The following is a 19,725-nucleotide window of genomic DNA, read 5'->3' as shown; positions in this document are numbered from 1 at the left end:
AGCGAGCACACAGGAAACCCTCGGCACACTCGGGTGGTTTACACCAACATGGCTTTTTGTGGTAGTCAAAGTAGTGTGTTGAATACAGCCACAAAAACTGCTGGATGAAGTTTTTAGGGAAACCTCTGCTGGTGAATTAGTACAACCCACACTAGACTCAAAGGTGAGGGAAAAGCCTTTGATGAGAATGCCCTCATTGAGAACACTGTAGAGAGAAAAAATACACAGTGACTTTTAATTACAAATTTTGTTCTCCAGATTTATTGGTCATATGCAAGATGCAGAAATCTTGCCTTCTTTTAAACAGATTCTTTGTACAACAAATCAGTAGTGCAACTCGTGCAAGCATGAAATGAAATTGTCCTTCAAATGTTATAAACATCAACTTCACTTTAAGCAAAACATTTCCAATACTTGATATGCAACTATACACATTTGTACAGCAAAGTATAATCCCAACATAGAGCCATTCTCTCATGACATTTACAGAACTTAAATCAAAAAGTTTAGAAATTACTGCACCCCAGCTTGAAATGAACCTGTACCAGGATTCAAGTGGCAGCCAATATTAAAACATGGAGATACAAAAGTAAAAATATTAACCAGATCACCAGAGATCACACAATGTTTGAGTGGCCTGGTGCAAATGACGTTCCAGTTTACAAACTAACATCTTAAGGAAAGGAACACCATGAACCTTCATTAAATACTAAATATTAAACAAAGAACTTTCAAAAAATGTTGAGCTTGGAGCAAAGAAAGGGCTTTCAAACCATGCAAAGTCACAGTTATATGTACTCCTGTTCAATCTGAGGGGTACAAGTATATACCTTGGTTACCAGTTTGTGAGCCATCGCTGGCTGTGTGAGAGAGAGTATGACTGAGGGCAGAATGGTACACTAGCAGTGTCATGCTTGAGACAGAGAAGCAGCTGGATCACGGAAGAGGGGGATGCTTGTCAAGGCTGTGCTCCAAGCACGTCAGTCTGAGAAAGTGCCACTGCATTGTTGAACTAACCCCTGAGCACTATAATGTGTTGAATAAAGGAAGCAGACTTCAAGCACTTCAAACAGAAGGAAACCCATAGCCATGAACCGGCCCAAAGGAAGAACAAGAAATACTACAATGGAGGGGGGGAAGAAGTGACAAAAAATGGTAGTCGAGGGAGAGACTCCCTGACGCTGGCGCAAGTCGCCGTTAGCTCGAGCCTCTTCAGCTCTGTGGGCTGGAGCGCGCCGTCTCGAATGTTCCGGTGAGCTTCTTGTGAGGAGAGCGTCTTTGGACAAGAGCTCCGAACGCACGCACGAGGCGGAGCCTGGGGTTGCGCCCACTGTGGGGGGTGGGGGCGACGCGTGTAGAGTCGGTGCCAGGCCGGCAGCAACGCAGGGGTGTCTGGGAAGGGGGGGGTGGATAGAGGGCGCTATGTGTTGATAGAGCGGGTGAAGCTCTGCGGGTGCTGCTGCTGCCACATCTGCTGCTGCTGCACGGCCAGCTGCTGGGACTGATCCGACGAGGACAGGATGTTGATCAGCGGGGCCACACAGTTCGCTGGAATGATCAGGCCTAGACACAGAATGGCGAATGTTAGGGAAGCCCTTGCTGAGGTAATGCCTTGCCCTGCCAATCCTAATATTAAGCGTTACATAGGGGGATATCCTAACTAAACAAAATTTTTGTGGAAACATTTAAGCTTAACTGCATGGCTCTTGATTTACTTCTTTATTTCAAGGTAAACTCCAACTCCAATTCTAGTTCTCTGATGTACTCAAGTATGGTTATTAGACTACCTGGCTTCCACAGCTTAAACAGAACTCTTACCTTCTCAGGGAATGCCAATCAAATTTGAAGGTGCTGCTTCATTGGCTTCAGGGTTTACATATTACTGATGTATAAAGACTTTGCTGTAGCAGAGCCTGTTGAACTTAAAACAAATTATGTGCTTCACAGTAGCCTCCCCCTTTGGCTAAAACTACCACTAAAACTGACTAAAAATACCTCTGCTGCTCCAGGCTGAACTGGGGGGCTGAGACTGGACCCATGAACTCCTTAAGAACTGTGTAAACAGGAACCTGTAGGTGCCTCTCTGAATTTTGTTCTACGTCCATCCACTCAGTCATGTGGTACGCTGCATAGTTTGTGACTCACAAACAAAGCCAGCTTCTGAATTTCTAAATTGCAGATAACTTACTGCAATTGCAGTCAGTCTGATGGGGGATCGGCTTACCCACAATTCGCTGTCCGTCCTCCGTCCTCAAACGAACAATCTGCATTTTGACGTTCGTTCCACTGACGGAGGCGAGGACGCCCTCCACCTTGGTCCAGACGCTGAGCACCGAGCCACACAGGACATAGTAGGTCCTGCAGCGGAGCCCGATCTCACACTGGAGCCCCACAGAGGCCTTCTTACAGTTCCCTCGCCTGTGGTTCGTAAGAGGAAGAGGCAATGGTGAGAAACAGCACTGCTTATGCCAATGCTTATCTTTACAATGCACTATGCCAGTATCATATCACTGCCACCTGACTGTGAAAAGTACATATATATTTTTAAAAAAAGCATTTAACGTGGGGTTCATTCTGTTTGCCCACCAAGCCTTCTATCTGTAGCCTTTCATTCCAGCAGAACATTCAACCGCCCGGGTCAGTCTGTCGTCGTCTTTATTAAATCAGGTTGCTCGCCCTTGGCTGATTTGAGAATGTTTTGCATTTGGGGGGGAAAAGCTGAAAATCCTGCTATGCTGTGGCCTCTGAGGAGCCAAGGCAAGTATCCTTGTCATAACGGCTAACAAGACCAGCGCTGGAACCAATTCATAAATCAGTGTTAAAAATTCCATTTTCATAAAGCGCTTCAAGACTGCTGTCACTGATGCGTTACGTTACGGTCACATGTGTAACAGTTCCATGTAAACACCAGATTCCCTACCAATAAGCATGGGAACACGTGTCTGCTGACGAGTTGTACTGTTCCATCCAGTACTGTTTGGCATCCTCTGAAAGGACCTGAAACAACACACAGGCCATTAAGAACATGTGGGGAAACACGTGGGCTGAAAAAGCAGCAACGCCGACAATGACAAACGCTCCTACCTTTTTGCACTTCTTGCGAATGTCTGCATAGGTCTCGAGTTTAAGCTGCTTTCCCGTATTTGGTCTGTACACCAGGAAGAGCCTCTTTTTGGTGTTGATCTCCTTCACCAGGATGGCGGTCTTTTTGTTGTTCCTCACCTGGAAATGAATCAAACGGAGCGTTCATGCAAGAGGTAAACGTGGACGCTACTTTAAATTTAAAGAACAGAGCGAGACTTTGCCTCGTTGTCGGCTGCCAACACAATTGCTGCGAGAAAGTGAGAAATCAAGAACCGTGTGGTATTTCTGCCACGGGTGTGAATAAGGGTCCTTCTGCACTACCATGAAACCATTTCCGCTATTATTCCATTTCTTTGTGCGACACTGGCTAATACACTCATCTCACCTGTACATAGAAGCCATCATCTGGTCCACTCTGCTCCGCCCAAATGTGGGTGGCATCTTCCCAGGACATTCCCCTCTCCACACTGACCTACAGAGAGCAGAGAGGCAGGATCAGTGACAGATGAAGCAAAATGGAGCTTTTACTCTGTGTAGCTCAGGACTCCACAAACACAAAACCTGTGACCTAAGGAACTTTCTTGATATTTACACCATTCTAAATCCCCAACAGATCAGCCAATTTCCGTATTGAAATGCACTGCAAACACTCATCAAGGGAGCAGTGTCCACCTCTGCCTTATCAACAGCCACAGAAACCTGAGGCCTTCACAACCTCTTGTATTTCAAGGTACCGGAGACGACAGGCAAATGCCAATGACATTACTGGTATAATGGCTGACTGTACTTGACATACATGCTTGTAAAAACCCATTGATCACACATACCGTGTACAGCTCCACATGACCAGAGGTGGAGTACCCTGGGGTCAAGAACTTCTTAACATCGATCTTTTTCACCTTTTCATCACCAGAGCCAAGGTCTGTTAGGAGGAAAAGTACACAAGAAACTTCATTGTCTCACAAAAGCCACAAGACAAAACAAGAAAAACTCTTAAAAGAAAGAGAGTCATTTAAAAAAAGAACTGATGTGTGAGAATTTAAATCTCATTAGGAATTTCTGTGGTTACCCTTGTTAAACTTTAAACTCATTAAAAGAAAAATATGGAAAAATGTAAGCAACAAGAGAGTTTGTGGCAGCACTTGAGAAAATACATTTTCCATTCTGATTTCGAGAGACCATTATTAGTAAAAATCTTTCTGCACCGACAGTGACATTTCATCCTTCTGTTCCATCATCTTAGGGGCTCCTCCTAATTCCCTGATTTTCATCAACAGCCAATCCGCTTATAGGCCAAGTCAATTGTGAGGTCTAAGACAATATTACAAGGTCTTTACGTGTGTGAATGTGAACAGTCAAAACGAAGAGTTCCCACACTGCATGAGGGGAGAAGACAGCCGTATGCTGTGTCAATGCACTTTCCTGCACAGTCCCATTGACTTTACTGTATTTATCTTACTGTGTGTCACGTAAGCAACACATATAAAACTTAAATAAATTATTCCAGCAGAAGATGTATTTAAAGCTACCGTATTTTGGAATTTTATCCTTTGCATGCACGGTAAGGCCCAGGTGTACTTGGGACCTCCACATATTTGCTGTGGGACACTTAAGTCATTTTGAACTCAAATTTCACGGGCAAATTTCTCACCCAGAATTCCCATATCGTATCGTCCGTTCTTCTTGGCGTTCTGGATAACTGCATTCAGCGTGTCGGAGAAGTACTGGAAGAGCGCATTCTGCTGCTGGACCTCCATTCCCAGAATACGGTTCAGGAATTTACCAATGTTGTTGTAATCTGCCAATAAAAACACATGCTTTCAATCAAACAGCCAGAGGGGGGAAAAATAAACGGTGCCAAAAAAGTGCCTTAGACACAATCCAATCACAGCAAGCAGTGTCCTGAACTTTCATCAGAAAAATTCAGCTGGTGTTATCGCCTCATCGCTTACAATAGTACTCTTATAGTTCATAGTTTATAGTCATGTTGTTTGAGAAATTAACTGTTTACTGCTATTGATCAAAGTTAGAAAGAAAGCACAAAGCAATTACCATGAATCTGTGCCCAAATCAAAAATGACTCAGACTGACCTCTTCTTGCAGTGTCCCAATCTAACATCTTCCTCCAATAATCTTTGGTTTCACAAATAAAATATGCACTGACACAACACACCTAAAACTGGGTTCCAAAAAAAAAAAAAAATCAATGTCTGACCTTTGTCCAGTGTGAGGATACCCGAGCGATCTTCCACATTTATTAGGCCCACACCAATCAATCCGTGTCGGATTTCTGTAGAAAAAAAAAATCAATTTAATTAGTACTTCAGACACGGCACCCTTTGGACCTGGTTTTAGTTTTACTTTCCAGCAGTGTATATCTGCTTAATAAAGCAAATCAGCAAGCCAGACAAAATGATGACCAAGCAGAACACAGGACTTGAATATAATGGGCACTAGAAAAGATGTTTATTCAATATGGTTTGTCATCTCATTTTAAGCTAGCCAACCAAAATCTAGCTTTTCCACCAAATGTAGTATCTCAACCAGGCATTCCATTTTAATGGAATAGCAAAGTGGAGTGGTAGCACAAAATACACAAAACAAAATAAGTTTTTATTCTTTCAGGTGAAACTGGTTATTACATACTACACACCAAATTACAAAAATCTCACTACTGTATGTTGTGCATGCCACATAAGGTTGGTTGTCGACTGCTTGCATGAGCCGCTTTATCATACAGTTGGACCACCTAACCCACTCACGAAGACCAATTATTGTACATCAAAACCTACAACAACTAATCCTCTTCAAGAAGACATCAGACAGCTCCTTAAATATCTGCGGTTGTTTGGCTGTTATGAAATATTTAGCTGCAAAAGTGCTGTTAGCAAAGAATTGTCCTATCCAAAGTTGTTTAACCCAAGCAAGTTTATTTGTTCAGTTCAAAACAGGCAGTCTGCCCTTTACAACAAAATGTGAGCCTGATAACCCCACAGTAAACCCGTATCTAGAATTAAAACTCATTCCTCACAGTTTACTGACGGAAAGAACCTTTCTCAGGAAGAAACAATCTTAACTTTCTCAGTTTTGCTCCCCATATTTTATCATATCAAACAGGATTTTGTGGAACAAAAAACTCATGCCTATATTTTTTAAAAAGGTAAGCGTGGATTATTCTAAACTGGACTGTCAACTACATTTTCATCAAATGAACAAGTAGGTTTGAAGAGAACCATTTAAAGCAATACCTTTGAAGAAATCCCCTTCAAAGTTGGCAGGTGAAGAGACAAGCGGCGAGTCCAGGTTAACGATGGACTTCATGACAATTTCCAGTGCATTCCGGCCATACTGTGAGGAAGACAAGGAGAGACAAGCTCAGCCACACAACCAGCAAGTCCTTGTGGGTACACTGCCACATCTGGAGGCTGGGAGAGGTTACCTTGTTGTCAAAGTTGAACCTGCTCAGGTCCCTGGTCTCTGTGGCTCTTCTGTCACCATGTGTGAGTGCACCCTAGCAAAGTGCAAATATGACACATTAAGACAAAGAAGAGGAGCTAAATGTCGAGGTATCATACATTCACAATAATTAAAGCCACTTACCAAGCTTTCAAGCCTTTTCGCAACAATAGAAGCGAATCGCTGCTCTCCAGCAAGCTCTGAGATGAGGAACACATATTCCGGAGCCGTGACCTGATTGGACCGGTGTGTTCTTCCTGTGGGCAGACAGACAGAGGGCCATGAGGATATACCTTGACATCATCAGCATCTCATTTAAACCACAACAGGACCGGCAACTCAGCATCTCAAAAAAAAGCTCTGTGACAGAATGGGCTGTCGTGTCTTTTCTCTCCAACAGCACGAAACACCAATATCCCCAGGCGCAATAAATTAGAGAACAAGCCTAATGCTCGGACGATGGGCTCAAAGCGCAAAAAACCGCTTCGAAAGCAGTTCCCTTGGAGCAGACAGGAAGAGGATAAATCACGGAAATGCCACTTACCAAACTGCTGGATGGCCCTGTCAGCGCTCCATGGCAACTCCAGAGTCATGTGCACCCTCCTCCGCTGGTTCTTCACCCTGCGGTCAGCTTGGAGTGAAATGCCTGAGCTGGCAGCCTCAGAGATTATAGCAATGTTCTACACGGGGAGAAGGGAAAAAAAAAACAGCATGAAATTGTGTCCTTTCCCTCATATCCCCCCCCCCCCCCCCCAGATACAAAAGGGAAACCAGAGCACCACACCTTCTCTCCTTCCATGAACCTCTGCTTCTCGGTGAGGTTGAGGATCTCCACGGGGACGTCGAGCTCGGAGCGGGACTCGTAAGAGATGCTGCCGTCATCATTGCTGACCACTCTCCCTTTGCGTCCAGTCATCTGCAGACAGGAAGAGAGCGGGTGTGAGTCAGGCCTCTTCAGAGGCTTAGTGGGACACACCCTCTCCCCTCCAACGCTGAAAACTACTCAAACAGTTATCTAAAAAGACACTTTTCACTCCTCCCTACCAAGAAACGTAACAAAAGAATGACCCATCCTTGTACCATTTAGATCTCAAATGGACTGAAAGAGAAACTACAAAACCCTCAGCCAGTCTAAGGCTGTCAGTCTAATTGTCAGTCAAAGCACAAAAACTCACGAGAAACACATGAGCAGGAGAGACTGAGAGGGGCGCAGCCCTTCAGAGGGGAACAGTACTGCGAGACAGGGGTAACCCACCTCAGCCACATTGTCAGGTCCTCCCAGCTCGTCGATCAGCTCGTCGAGGGTGTTGGGGGGCAGCTCCTCGGCCAGCTGCTCCAGCTCCTCCAGCAGCTGCCGCTTCATCTGCTGGGCGTCCTCCACCGCATCCTGGCTCGTGACGCAGCCGCCGTCCTCGCTCTCCTTTTTGCCTGAGAAAACCCGACACAGAGACGGCTGCCACTACAGCTCTCCCGATTCAGAGAGACCAGCCCCGGACACTGACAGGGAGACGCTTCACCAAAACTGACTCAGTTTAGTTCACCAGTACACTACACTTGAGCAAGGCGCCCGAACTGAATTTCACGATACCGCTTGATATTCGATAAATGTGCAATGCAGCAGCACTACTGAGGTCATAAGGAAGGCCCAGTGTGCAACAACATTTCAGTTCACCAACAGGTGTGACGGAGGAAGCCTTGACAACACGCTGTAACGCACTGTAGAACAAGGAAAGCCAGCAAGGCTGTAGCCCTACAGAACAGGGCGGAACAGTTCCAACAGAGTAGACCCACAGCCCACACCAATGACCTGCAATACCAGTGTAGACTGCAGCTCATATCTGACGTTACGCCATCGCCGCTTACCTATTGTGGGCGTAGTGCTTGATGAGGATTTGACAGCAGAGGCTGTGAACGCCGGTCTCGTCGAGCCAAGGCCTGAGGCTAGCAAGGCACTTTGAATGGAGTCGGGATCGATGCTCTTCTTCTTCTTCTTGCTCTTCTTTTCCTTGCCTTTTTTGTGCTCTTTCCTTATCAACCATGGATCTGGAAAACAGCAGCAGGGATGATCCTACAGCCAGTGCCACATTTTACACCGTTTTGAAATCAACTTCAATTAACACTCCACGATGTAATTCTTATATTGCTTTCTTGGGCTTCTTACACACAACTTAAGGCTGAGTACACAAGTGCGATGATCTGAGTGGCTCTGTGTCAATTCAACCATGACTACAGAAGTTGTCCCCAGAAAACAACCAATGAGAGTTAAGACTACAAGAATCAAGATGTCACCACGTCGACATGGATATTTGGCTGCTATAAATGATGATCCTGCTCAGTGATAAGATCATACTAGGTTCTGAAATAGTAAAAGGGTGGAGGACTCACACTCCTAAGAGAGGTTAAAAACAACTATTTTATTACCTGCATTTGATTCTTGCTGTCACAATACTTGCTTCAGGCAAAAAAGCATGTGCATGAAGCCTTAGCAACATTCCAGGGCAACACAGTGTGAATACTACTCAATGTACACTGAAATTCTTTGAAAATAATAATTGTCGTATATTGGGAACTATCTGTGATCCATTCATATTCTGGAACTGAATGCTAAAACTATTGCATTAAGCAAGTTCAAACCTGTCCATTGCAGATATACAATGCCTGCTCCACTTAATGCTTCGACTTTGAAAACCGCAACAGTGATGAATGGTGGAGCCACTGCGAACGTTGCACTGCGAGATGACGACGACACCCATTTTTTCAGCTGTACTCACCGTCCTCATCATCCTCGCTGGACTCTTCCCTGAAGGGGTTAAAGTCATCCTCCTCCTCCTCACCAGAGCTGACTGACTTGAAGCTGTCGTCGCTCTCCGCCTCCTTCTCCGACGCCTCCGAGTCACTGGCGCTCTCGTCCGAGCTGCTGCCCGAGAGGCCCCCAGAGCGCCGCAGCTTCTTTGCCTCTTTCTTCGTGTCCTGACCTTAAGAAAGCAGCATGCGGCTGTTGGCATGGCAACAGAACTCCCGGCGCTATTCGACATTAGCGTGCCTTAGCTTACAGGGCTCTATAAAATAAGATGCGCCAGCGGTGACAAGCCTGCCCAGCAGGCGGGATGTGTGCGAGGCGAGACGGACGGCCACGTTTACCTTTCCGCTTCTTGCCCTTCTGGTCAGTGGAAGCGCTGTCATTTGGTGAGGGGGTTTTTTTGGCCGAAAGGTCGATGCCCAGCAGACTGAAGAGCTTCTGTCTGTCCGGGGCGGGGAAGTGCTTCTCCACCAGCGACTGCAGCACACCCCTGAGGGACAGGGAATACACCCTCAGTGTAGACATCGCTAACACATGCTGTAAACACTCAGATGGCATCCAATATTTAACCTCACCTAGCATAGGCACTACAAACCGCACAGCGCAGTGAACAGTGCACCAGCTAAGTTTAGTGAGGACAGGGCTGGAGTGCAAACCATGGCACTATACTCAGTACAGGCACTACTACAGTGCAACAGACTATAATGTGATTATACTGCGTATTTGGCACTGCCTTTATGCAACACATTGCACTGCCAGAGAAACACATAACATGTTTACTGAACACCTTGTCATGTTACACTTGGATGAACGAACATGCAGAATTATCTGAATGACAGAGCAATCTGCAACCATTTTGCAGAGGCAGCAGATGCAGGTGTGGACTCACTTGGCTGTGGAAACAAAATCGTTGAGCTCTCCACCTCCCTCCTCAAGGGCTTCAAGAGTCCGAGCTTCTCCTGTTGACTGGAGGCCAATAACCACACACTGGGGGAAGGAAGGAAAGCAGGCAACCGTAACTCATCTAGATGGTCCCAGTTACACACAGGTCTCCCACTCAATCTAAGGCCGAAGCATGAGCGTGTTCAAGGTACTCGTTCCCACCCACCGGGATAACTGTTCCACGCCAGATAATTAAATCTCAAAGAGGACGCACAACTTCCTTAGTTAAATAAGACCACAACCATAAAATCCTAAAATGGCTGTAGTCCATGATAACTAATACTTTTTCCACATGAAAACCACGTTTTGCTTTACATACATGTCCAGCTGTTGGATTATCAAACAATACTTCCACAGTTTCCAATGTTTGACACAAGGATGCATGAAACATGGGCACATGGAAGCCATACCATAGAACGGCTTATTTCCATGGGCAACCCAAAACAGGGGAGGGGCCATCTGAAAACAGTGACACACCTTTCCGTTTTTGACCTCCTCTCGTGCGAGCTCGACCACTCTCCGGACCTTGGAGGCGATGCACAGGTACTTGAAGAACCTCTGGTGGGCCGACCAGAACTGGCCCCACATGGACTTCTTCATGCGCTGCTCGGCATCCATCAGGTTGGCCGCTTGCTGGAACTTCTCTCGGGCGCTCACCCACTACATAAAGCAGGCATAAAGGTAAGACCCAGGCGGAGCTACACTCACACCTCTCCGAGACACACAGCGTGCACGCATGCGTGTCCAATTGTATAAGGCTTACTGTGTAACAACCTTTAGGCGAGCAAATTATCTTCTACAGTAAAATAAAAGAGCTGTGATAAAAGTTTAAACTTCAAACCCACTGAAAATGATTACTTGGTGATTTGTTTTATCTATTCTTAGCTGTAATTCTTAGCAGAAACCAAGGCTGTTGACAGATTTTGTGGCAGTAGGTAAATCTACCACCAGCTTTGCTGTTAAAAATAAACACAGAAAAAAATTTACAGTTCAAGGTTATTCTTTACTTGTCATTTCCAGTCAAAACAGCGTAAAACTCAAAAGTCCTTCAGTCTCATTCTTTATCTGTGCGTTTTGAAACTGGGCGGGTTGTGTGCGATTTCTCACCAGGCGAACAGCTTTGTTGTACATCTTTATGTAGTCCTGTGTCAAAGGGACTTCTTCAATTTTGAACGTTACTCCAGTGAAGCTCAGCTGGCGAGCGATGTACATCCCTCTTAGCTTCATGTCCATGGCAACGATCTCCATAGCACCCACACCTCTGAAGCAAATCAATACGCGCTAACGTTATTATTGATGTGAAACGCCATGTCATTGTTGGGAGGGAAGGTGCAAAGGAAAAAGTTCAATACATCTGAAATTGTTGTGCCTAAGCCCTTAAAAGAATGACTGCAATGATTGCAAAAAATAGATTTTTTGGGAAAAACAATATGAACATCCAAAAAATAATATTTCCATCCAAGTAAAAATTCCTTTTAAAATAATCTGATACAATAAAATTTACTGTGAGCAATCCAAACTGAAGACTGCTGGCCAAAACGATCACAGATATCATCCAGCTATCCTGGTTTAGCTTGTCCAGAAACAGCAAAGCAGATACAGGAAGCCATTTCCCTCTCACCTGCGCTCCACAGCTTGGATGAAGTTGCTGAACTCCTTGAACGGGGTTCCCTCCCCCCAGATCCCGAGGCGGTTCATGTACGCCATATTCCGCGGCTCTGAGGCTCCTGAAAGGGGAGACACAGACTCGTGACAGACTGTACCTCACGCAGACGAAAAGAACCGGCCCGTTAACGGCATAACGGCCTTCCATCAGCACCTGCACAGGCGTGCAGGAGCAAACGAGCCCGAGGTCGCTCACCTGTGGCACTGGCGTATACCACTCGCGCCTTGGGCAGCTTGTTTTGGAGCTCCAGGACAGCCAGTCCCGTCTTAGTGGGCTTGGAGGAGCCGATGGGGCAGACGTTTTTCGCCTTGTGACATTCATCAAACACAATCTGGGGGAACGGTCAAGGGCAGATCTCACTGCGGCAAGGACGGCAGACTGGTGAATGCGAGAACAAGCAAGCCTGGAATGGAAACTATGATGCCAAATATAGTATTTATACATATATACATGTTGGTAGCAGACATTCTTATCCAAGACCGCTTGCATAGCTTACATTTTTACATGATACTTATTTGTATCATTTATATTATACATTTACTCAGGCAATTCCAGGCAAGTACCTTGCTCAAGTGTACAACAGCACCGGTTCACCTGGGAACTGATGTCGCAAACTTTAGCTGACAATCTTAGCTCTACCTACAAGTTTCTTCACCACAGTGCTGCCCTAGTTTCAGTTTTATTAATTCAGCCTTGAGCTTCTACTTCTCAGTGTGTCCACTTTGACTGAATAGTTGATGTTTAAAGGATACAACTCCATCAAAGTCCTCGCCACACCAGTGTAGTAACTGCTTGAATCGCGTCTTGTACTTCCCACCAGACTGGCTTTCTCCAATCAGGGACGAGTATGTTGCAAATATAACACCTTTCTTCACACTCCCATTGTGTTTTGAGGAAATTTTGCCATATTTAAACTGGGGGGAAAGAAAGGAAATGGTCTAAGGCAGTGGAAAAAAACAGACATTACATTTACATGCTTGCTCACTTTTCACAAGCACTTCCCACACACAGACGCCTTTTGCAGACATCAGGTCTGTTACCTTATTCAGCGAATGGACCTGAATGTTTTTGGCTCCAATGTCTCTCAAATCCCTCTCTGCGTCGTACTTCAGGTCATTTGACACGCTAAACCTAGAAGGGGGGACACATTGGATTTTTAATGGCACATTCTGCTCCCTCTTTTCTCCTGAGACCTCAAAACTGGCTGAGAGGAGGAAGCCAATCCCTGGGGGGGGTCTCTTACCAGAGGGATCGTTTCCTGCCGAGGAGATAGTTTTCGTAAATGATTCCCGCGATGGTCCTGCCCTTCCCCACTCCAGCTCCATCGCCTATCAGATAGGAAGCCCGGTCTCCGTTTGGAAGGAATGTCTCGTGTTGCTTTCGGAAGAAAACGATGAACTCACTTTATGCGCACGCAGTTGCTGGTTGAAGGATAATCAAGATGGAAGATTCACACAGCGGTGAAGGGGCCTGACCGGCCTTACCTGGGCGGCGTACGTGATGGCCTCAAGCTGCAGGGCTGACAGCCAGCCCCGATCGATGCTCTCTTCCGGGATAGACAGCCGGTACCACACATCCGGGGGGTTGACACTGGACAGGGAGCTGGTCTCCACCACGGGGTCCGGGTGCCGCAGGCCAATCTTCACTGCGTGGGGAGGAGGAACGAATTGCATGTCCATCAGCTTCAAACTACGCACTTTCCAAACTGTCCTGCTTCCCTCAGCTCTTGGAAAGCAACCTGACCTGCCCTTGTCTGAACCTTTAAGTGGAAATACCCCATGCCACTGAGCACACAGTGGAATGTACCACACACTGCTGCACCATATACTGTACATTCCCACTATGCGGTCATGAGTCACACACCTGGAAATGATTTTCCAAAAAATGTGCTGAAAGCTGAAGTGTCTCTAACACACTGCAGATCAGCCAATATGAGAACATTTGTTAGTAAGCGTGCTTTCAGCACAAAATTCACAAGTGCAAGACACTAACTGAATGTTAACTGCAAAGTTCAAGAAAAACATTGCTGTCCACAACTCTTACATTTCATAGGCATGTATTCTGCATAGGTTTCAGCATGACCCAACTCTTCCTCCTCCTCTTCCTCCGGCTCTTCCTCCTCTTTAATTCCAGGTATTTTCTAAAAAAGGTATAATTGAACCAAACATTTCATATTAAATTCAGTATGAAACAGTTTTCAAGAATCAATATAGCCAATAAGCACTGTTCAAAGTCAGACAGCTGGCCGTCTGCTGGTGAATAATTCAGAGACACAGCAAAACATTCAACCTACTTTCGTGCAGTGATACAACGGCAGTTATGTAAAGGTTTTTGCATAACACACGGAGCCGCCTGAACGCTACATACGCCAGAGGCCCACGGGCAAAGAGCGCAACACTCAGGACTCACGTTTGTCGGGGAGAAGCTGCGCATTTTGATGTCATCGTTCACCCAGATCCTGGCCACGTCTTTGCTCGTTACCTCCTTCTTCACCCCGTTGTTCAACTCAGCTGAAACGGAGTGAAAAATCGTCCTTGTGAGGCGTTTCTGAAGAAGAGTCGAAATAATCCAACTCTGAAGAGGGTGAATGAATAGAACGACACTTTAAAAGGCCTGTGCATTCAGAGCCTGGCATCCCTGTGGGAATTTTGTTAGTGTGCACCCCCCAGTACACCTGTTTTAAGCGTGAAACCCTTGGACCCCAGCAAGTGCTACCGCGGTCCTCATGTCATTCCTACCTGTTGCATTCACTGTTTTTGTAGAGACCAGAATTATTTCTGCAAGGGGAGAGCATTGCAAGCTTTGGTAACAGTTGATAGAAATACTGCAGTATTCTTATCTAAGTTTAAAGCAGAAAAGTCAAATGCCAATACTGCGCGCATGCTTCAAAGTAGGGCTGGGCGATATAGCCATCGCGAAAGCAGCGACTTGACTGTGCGATCCAGTTGGCCTGCGGCAAATTACACAGCAAAACAGGGGAGTGCAATTCTAATCCACAGGCCTGGAATCCTGTCGTTTCAGTTTCCTTTCCATTACCAGCATATACCTGGAACACCACGAGCTGACTTCCATTGCAGACAACTAAAGATCCACAATTAAGAGCGGAGCCAGAAGAAAAGCCAACAGAAACTGAGTATCCAGGACTGAAACGGATCATCCCTAAAATTAAAGAAGCAGAAGCCTAATTTAATCTCATTAAGACAGAATTCACATATGAACCTCGGTACAACAAAGGAGTCTTAGCTTCCTTCCAAAGCTGCATTAAGTATTCTAAAAGAGGCAGAACCGACCGTAACCCTATGACAAGCCCCCCATGAGTCAGCCCGTATGATCAGAGATCTGTCAAACTTGCTGCAGTTCTCCCTAGTGGAAAGTCTGTGATAAGCCAATGAGCTCAGCACTTACTGGTTGCTGTAGCAACAGGCTGGGCGATATTGGGTGGTGGCTTCAGCTTCATGAGCTCCCCGAGGCTGCTGGTCTTGATGCTGCTGGTCTTCAGGAGATCCTTCAGTTGGATCTGCTCCCGGCTGGGAGGGACTACTGTCCGCACGGTGGCGGTGGGGGTGACCCGGCCAGCCGTGGAGTGGACCACCTTAGCCACTGTTATGGTCTGTCTGGAGGTGGTGCCAACTGACGGCTTGGTCACAACTATTGTTCCCAACGAGGGGAGCTGGTTGAGCTGGTTCAGGACGAAGGTGGTGGTCGACGGCTGGGGCTTCTGCTTTTAACGGAATGGACAGAAAGAGGAGGAGATGTTAGCCATCATGTGATGTAGAAGAAAGTGGTTGAAACCGCAGTACAGAACGCCTGACAGCGTCCAACAGCCCCCCCCTCAAATTAATGCCACCTGCAAGTACGGCAATTTTTAAGCAGTCATGCAGGAAGTGTCTTCGTGACTTGGTTTCAAAAGCCGCCTCACAGCACACAAGGTCATGTTTTCAATGAGATAAATGCTATTGTGAAACTGCAGAGTCAATAATACACAAAGTGGCCACGGAGGAAACGCAGCAGTCTGTTTGATGTTGATGTGAAAAGAACGAGTAAATACAAATTTTCAATAGCACATTAATGCTAAGTTAATATCTAAATCTGAACTATAAGACCTAAACATAAACTCTAAAAGGGGGGGGGCATAGGAATGCCAACATCTCCACACCCAGATAAGATGACTAAGAAAGCTTCTTGTAAAGGAAGACGGATTCAGTTAGGCAACAGAGGTTAGGCTCAGTTTTAGCTCTGCTTTATGCTGCAACAAAGCAAATTTCAGTGCACTTTACATGTGGCTGGTCATTAGTAATTACAACATACCCAAGTCAATATTGGTGTTGCTCTTGTTGCTTTCCACCATTAAGCCTACACGGTTAGTAAGTGTATTGCTACTGCGACTTCAATCTTCTCTGAAAACACCGATAAGCCGCACATAAGTGTTGAGAGGGAGGGCCTACCCTGATGGTGACTGTAGGAGTAGGCAGCACGGCAGGTTCTGGCCTCACAGTTCCAGCTGTCTCCGTTGCTGGGCCAATATCCAAAGTGCTTATGGGAACTGACTGCGAGGACAAATCACACAACCAAGCACTCAGACGCAAACAATGGGCACTTATTAGGATGTAGCCTTTCAAGCACACGCACATCTGATTATGAAGAACAGCGGTTTATCACGAAAGCACCGCGCAGGGCTTTCAGGGATTTTCAGGAGGAATGCCACTGCTCGACTTTTCCTACCTGTTGCGGGGCAGGAGGCGGGGTCACATCCTGCGGTTCAATGTCGAACAGGTCATTCGCACTGATCCCGCTCTCACTCAGGGCAGCCAACAGCAAATCTTGTCCAGGATCCATCACCTGGGAACCATCACAAAAGCACATGTCCCATCACTCCATCCCACCATCCCAATCCCATAACTGGCTGCATAGCGGGACACAAATTATGGCTCAGCAGACCTGTGAGCTTTAACTGCCTTTTTCTGTAACCTTTGTGGGTGGTCATAGAAAAGGGGAGCTTAAAGGCAATAACGCTATTCTGGCCTCCTGCCTCGTAACGGGATAATATGCCGTCTGCTCACATCCTCATTATTGATCAGTAAGAGCTTCAGTGAGAGGAAAATAGCCTCTAGGAGGAGGAGACAGACAGAATAAGACTGAACCTGCAACGTGTGCTCCTTCTGGTCGTACACTGCAGGGGTGATGACTGAACTGTGCTATTCTTTAATTCCACTGTAACCAAAAACTTAACAAAAAACATCTAATACTTAAATTTTCAGCCATGTCATATATTTGTGTTCAACTTATTTGTAGCTACCCACACTGTCTGCATTCACTACTAAACCAATGGCCTGAGATGAATGAAGAATAAATTCCTGCTGTGCATTTAGAAATTTGTTCATCTCAATAATGGATAATCAATGCTTTCTTTTTAACTTTTGTAAAGCCACGCGTTTAAAATGCGTTTCATGTAAAAATTCTGAGGAGAATTAGCCCACTGACAGTGACATTTTTCATTATATGCTATGGTAGCATATAGGGCCAGTGGTAAACAGCGTCCCCACAATGCTAGAAAAGCAGGCGCTACAGGAGTTTCGTCCTCCATGTGACCTAAGCAGCGACCCTCACGTGTGCTTTAGGTGAGCGGATTTGCACCCACAAAGCGCAGGTTCAGTGCTAAATAAAATAACTTTGCATTTCTTCCGAACGCCAATCCATTTCATTCAGATAACGTTTCACATTTAAATCGTTTCGCTTTCTATAACTTGGTCGTTTCGTAATTTGTGACCAAGGAAGGTAGGCTAGGTAGCTACCAACGTGAAAGCTGGGCTACCTGGTAGGTTCCCTCCGCATTTTCGCATGCTACCACATGACCTCAAATATATATCGCGATATTTAGATTTATATTATAAAGTTAACAAAGCCCAAAACATTTTATCCAATTACAACTGAACAGTGCAGGGCTTCACTCCGGACGCTAGCTAGCCATATTCGACCAGAACGTAAAATGACATTCATAACTGAATAGACATCTTAATGCTTAATTGCTTGTGTGACGATGTGCCGAACATTTTACATGATTCAAAGTAATGTACAGCGAAGCTGACCAGCTCTTGTGGCAGAAGTGTACACGACCACATGTTTTTCTGAACATCCATTTTAAAGTATGCGGATCCCCATGTGTACATTGGACCTACCCAAATTAACTGAAAACTAGCCATCTAAACACCATAACAATCGATGCAGCTATAACTCAACGAAAATTAGGTGTCATCCACCCATCCATCCTGACCACAATAAAGAGAACACACGTTTTTCAAACACCCACTTAGTTGGATAAGTTAACGTTGCTTGTCAAGAAGGTTCAAATATTGGCAAAAAAATCACTTTGCCAACAGCTCAGTCACATATATACGATAGATGTCTACTTAATTAAAAGATCTGTTGTAACCATCATACACAGTGCGTCCTCAAGGTAAACGGAAGAGAAAAAAACTGAACTACACCGGCATCCAGCTATCCTTTATCGATTCACACACGTGTTCACACAACATAGCTAGTTGCCCTTCCGGGTCTGGCGCGCTGGTAGTCAGCACACTTAATGTTTCCAGGAACACATATGACATGAATGACATACTGTAATTAGCTACCTTGCTGATTATTTGTAATACCTGCACTCAATTAAACTAGCGAAGAAGCAACAATAACTATCAAACGATAACAGCTTAATGGATGCTAGCTAGACAGCTAGCATACCTGCCTAGCTACTTCAGTTTGACAAGCTAGCAACTTAGCAAACGAAAAGCTGGAACATTATGCGGTTTGCAAGGCAGCCCGTACTTTGTTTTACATTTATTTAAAAGAATTATCACTCACCTTTGTGCTCTGATTTAACTAGTCAACACTCAGTTAGCTGGTCTGGCTAACTACAGCTACCTACATTAACTAATGTAACGTTAGTTGTGTTACAAGATACCTCGCTGACAAAACTTATCTAGCGAATTGGCTAGCTAAGAATAATACCACACTTCCGACAGCTAGTGTAGTTTAAATGCATTGTTGCAGGGTAGTCAGTTAGCTAGTTAGCCCCGTGTTTTACTGTCTGAGTGTACCGTTAATGTGAAGTGATTAATTTAGTTAGCTAGAATACAGTTCGCGATCTAACAATCTATGCGGAGAACCGAAAGCACACGCCCGCATGTGCATGTAATGCTATCGAAGTAGTTAGCCGTAACGTACCACGGTAGCTTCCAAGACCCAGCTCAAGGAATCTTTCAGTGTTGTTCGCTAGCTAGCCAATATGCTCAGTCACCGTACAATGGCATGGAAAGATGAAACCAAAACAATGAGTTTGTGATGCCTAGGGAGCACTGATCTTATTCTTTCACATCCAAGCGATATCCTGGAAAATCTGGCAGTCGTTTTCAGGTGTAAAAATCTTGCTAAAGTACTTACTTGCGGCCTTTATAGGCTTCCAATTACCGTTGCGGACTCGAGCTTGCTGCTGCCTTCCTCTGCTACTTTCTACACAACTGTCGCCATCTTTACCGAACGACCAGACCCGCGTGCTGATCACGTGACATCCACCCCCGAGAGCAGAAATTTCCAGAAGCAAATTTCTGCTTTTACAATCGCTCGAACGGATTCCAAAGTGACGTTTACGAGCGTGCAGACAAAATAGAAGCGCTGGAGAGAAAAGGTGTCCGTTTGTATAATAATATTCATGTTTTAGACAGATCGGAGAAGCAGAGAAGTAAGCCTTGGTCACGTGATCAACGGTCCCCATACAGGAAATGAT

At 45.5% G+C, this 19,725-nt stretch overlaps 1 protein-coding gene across 2 annotated transcripts; it reads right to left on the bottom strand.

Annotated features, from left to right (window-relative positions):
* Positions 1–258: 258 nt before the first annotated feature.
* sbno1 (strawberry notch homolog 1 (Drosophila)) lies at positions 259–19,698 on the bottom strand. Of its 2 annotated transcripts, none has more exons than XM_036529269.1 (32): positions 19,383–19,698; positions 16,671–16,787; positions 16,394–16,495; positions 15,354–15,669; positions 14,358–14,458; positions 13,992–14,088; positions 13,433–13,593; positions 13,192–13,325; positions 12,989–13,079; positions 12,701–12,862; positions 12,144–12,279; positions 11,904–12,009; positions 11,390–11,543; positions 10,760–10,942; positions 10,230–10,327; positions 9,682–9,830; positions 9,312–9,515; positions 8,404–8,583; positions 7,796–7,968; positions 7,325–7,456; positions 7,085–7,220; positions 6,685–6,797; positions 6,524–6,595; positions 6,333–6,432; positions 5,300–5,374; positions 4,736–4,882; positions 3,912–4,006; positions 3,470–3,556; positions 3,085–3,222; positions 2,921–2,997; positions 2,225–2,418; positions 259–1,563 (listed from the first exon to the last, which is right to left on the bottom strand). In XM_036529269.1, exons 2-32 carry the CDS (start codon positions 16,782–16,784, stop codon positions 1,421–1,423), a joined length of 4,170 nt encoding a protein of 1,389 aa, XP_036385162.1. In that variant the 5' UTR covers positions 16,785–16,787; positions 19,383–19,698; the 3' UTR covers positions 259–1,420. The 2 variants fall into 2 exon arrangements, with proteins under 2 accessions (XP_036385162.1, XP_036385163.1); XM_036529270.1 differs by having other exon boundaries at positions 15,354–15,666.
* Positions 19,699–19,725: the final 27 nt, after the last annotated feature.

The sequence above is a fragment of the Megalops cyprinoides genome, chromosome 5 (genome assembly GCF_013368585.1).
Source record: "Megalops cyprinoides isolate fMegCyp1 chromosome 5, fMegCyp1.pri, whole genome shotgun sequence".
Lineage (NCBI taxonomy): Eukaryota > Metazoa > Chordata > Actinopteri > Elopiformes > Megalopidae > Megalops > Megalops cyprinoides.
This window is presented reverse-complemented; position numbering and strand designations above follow the sequence as displayed.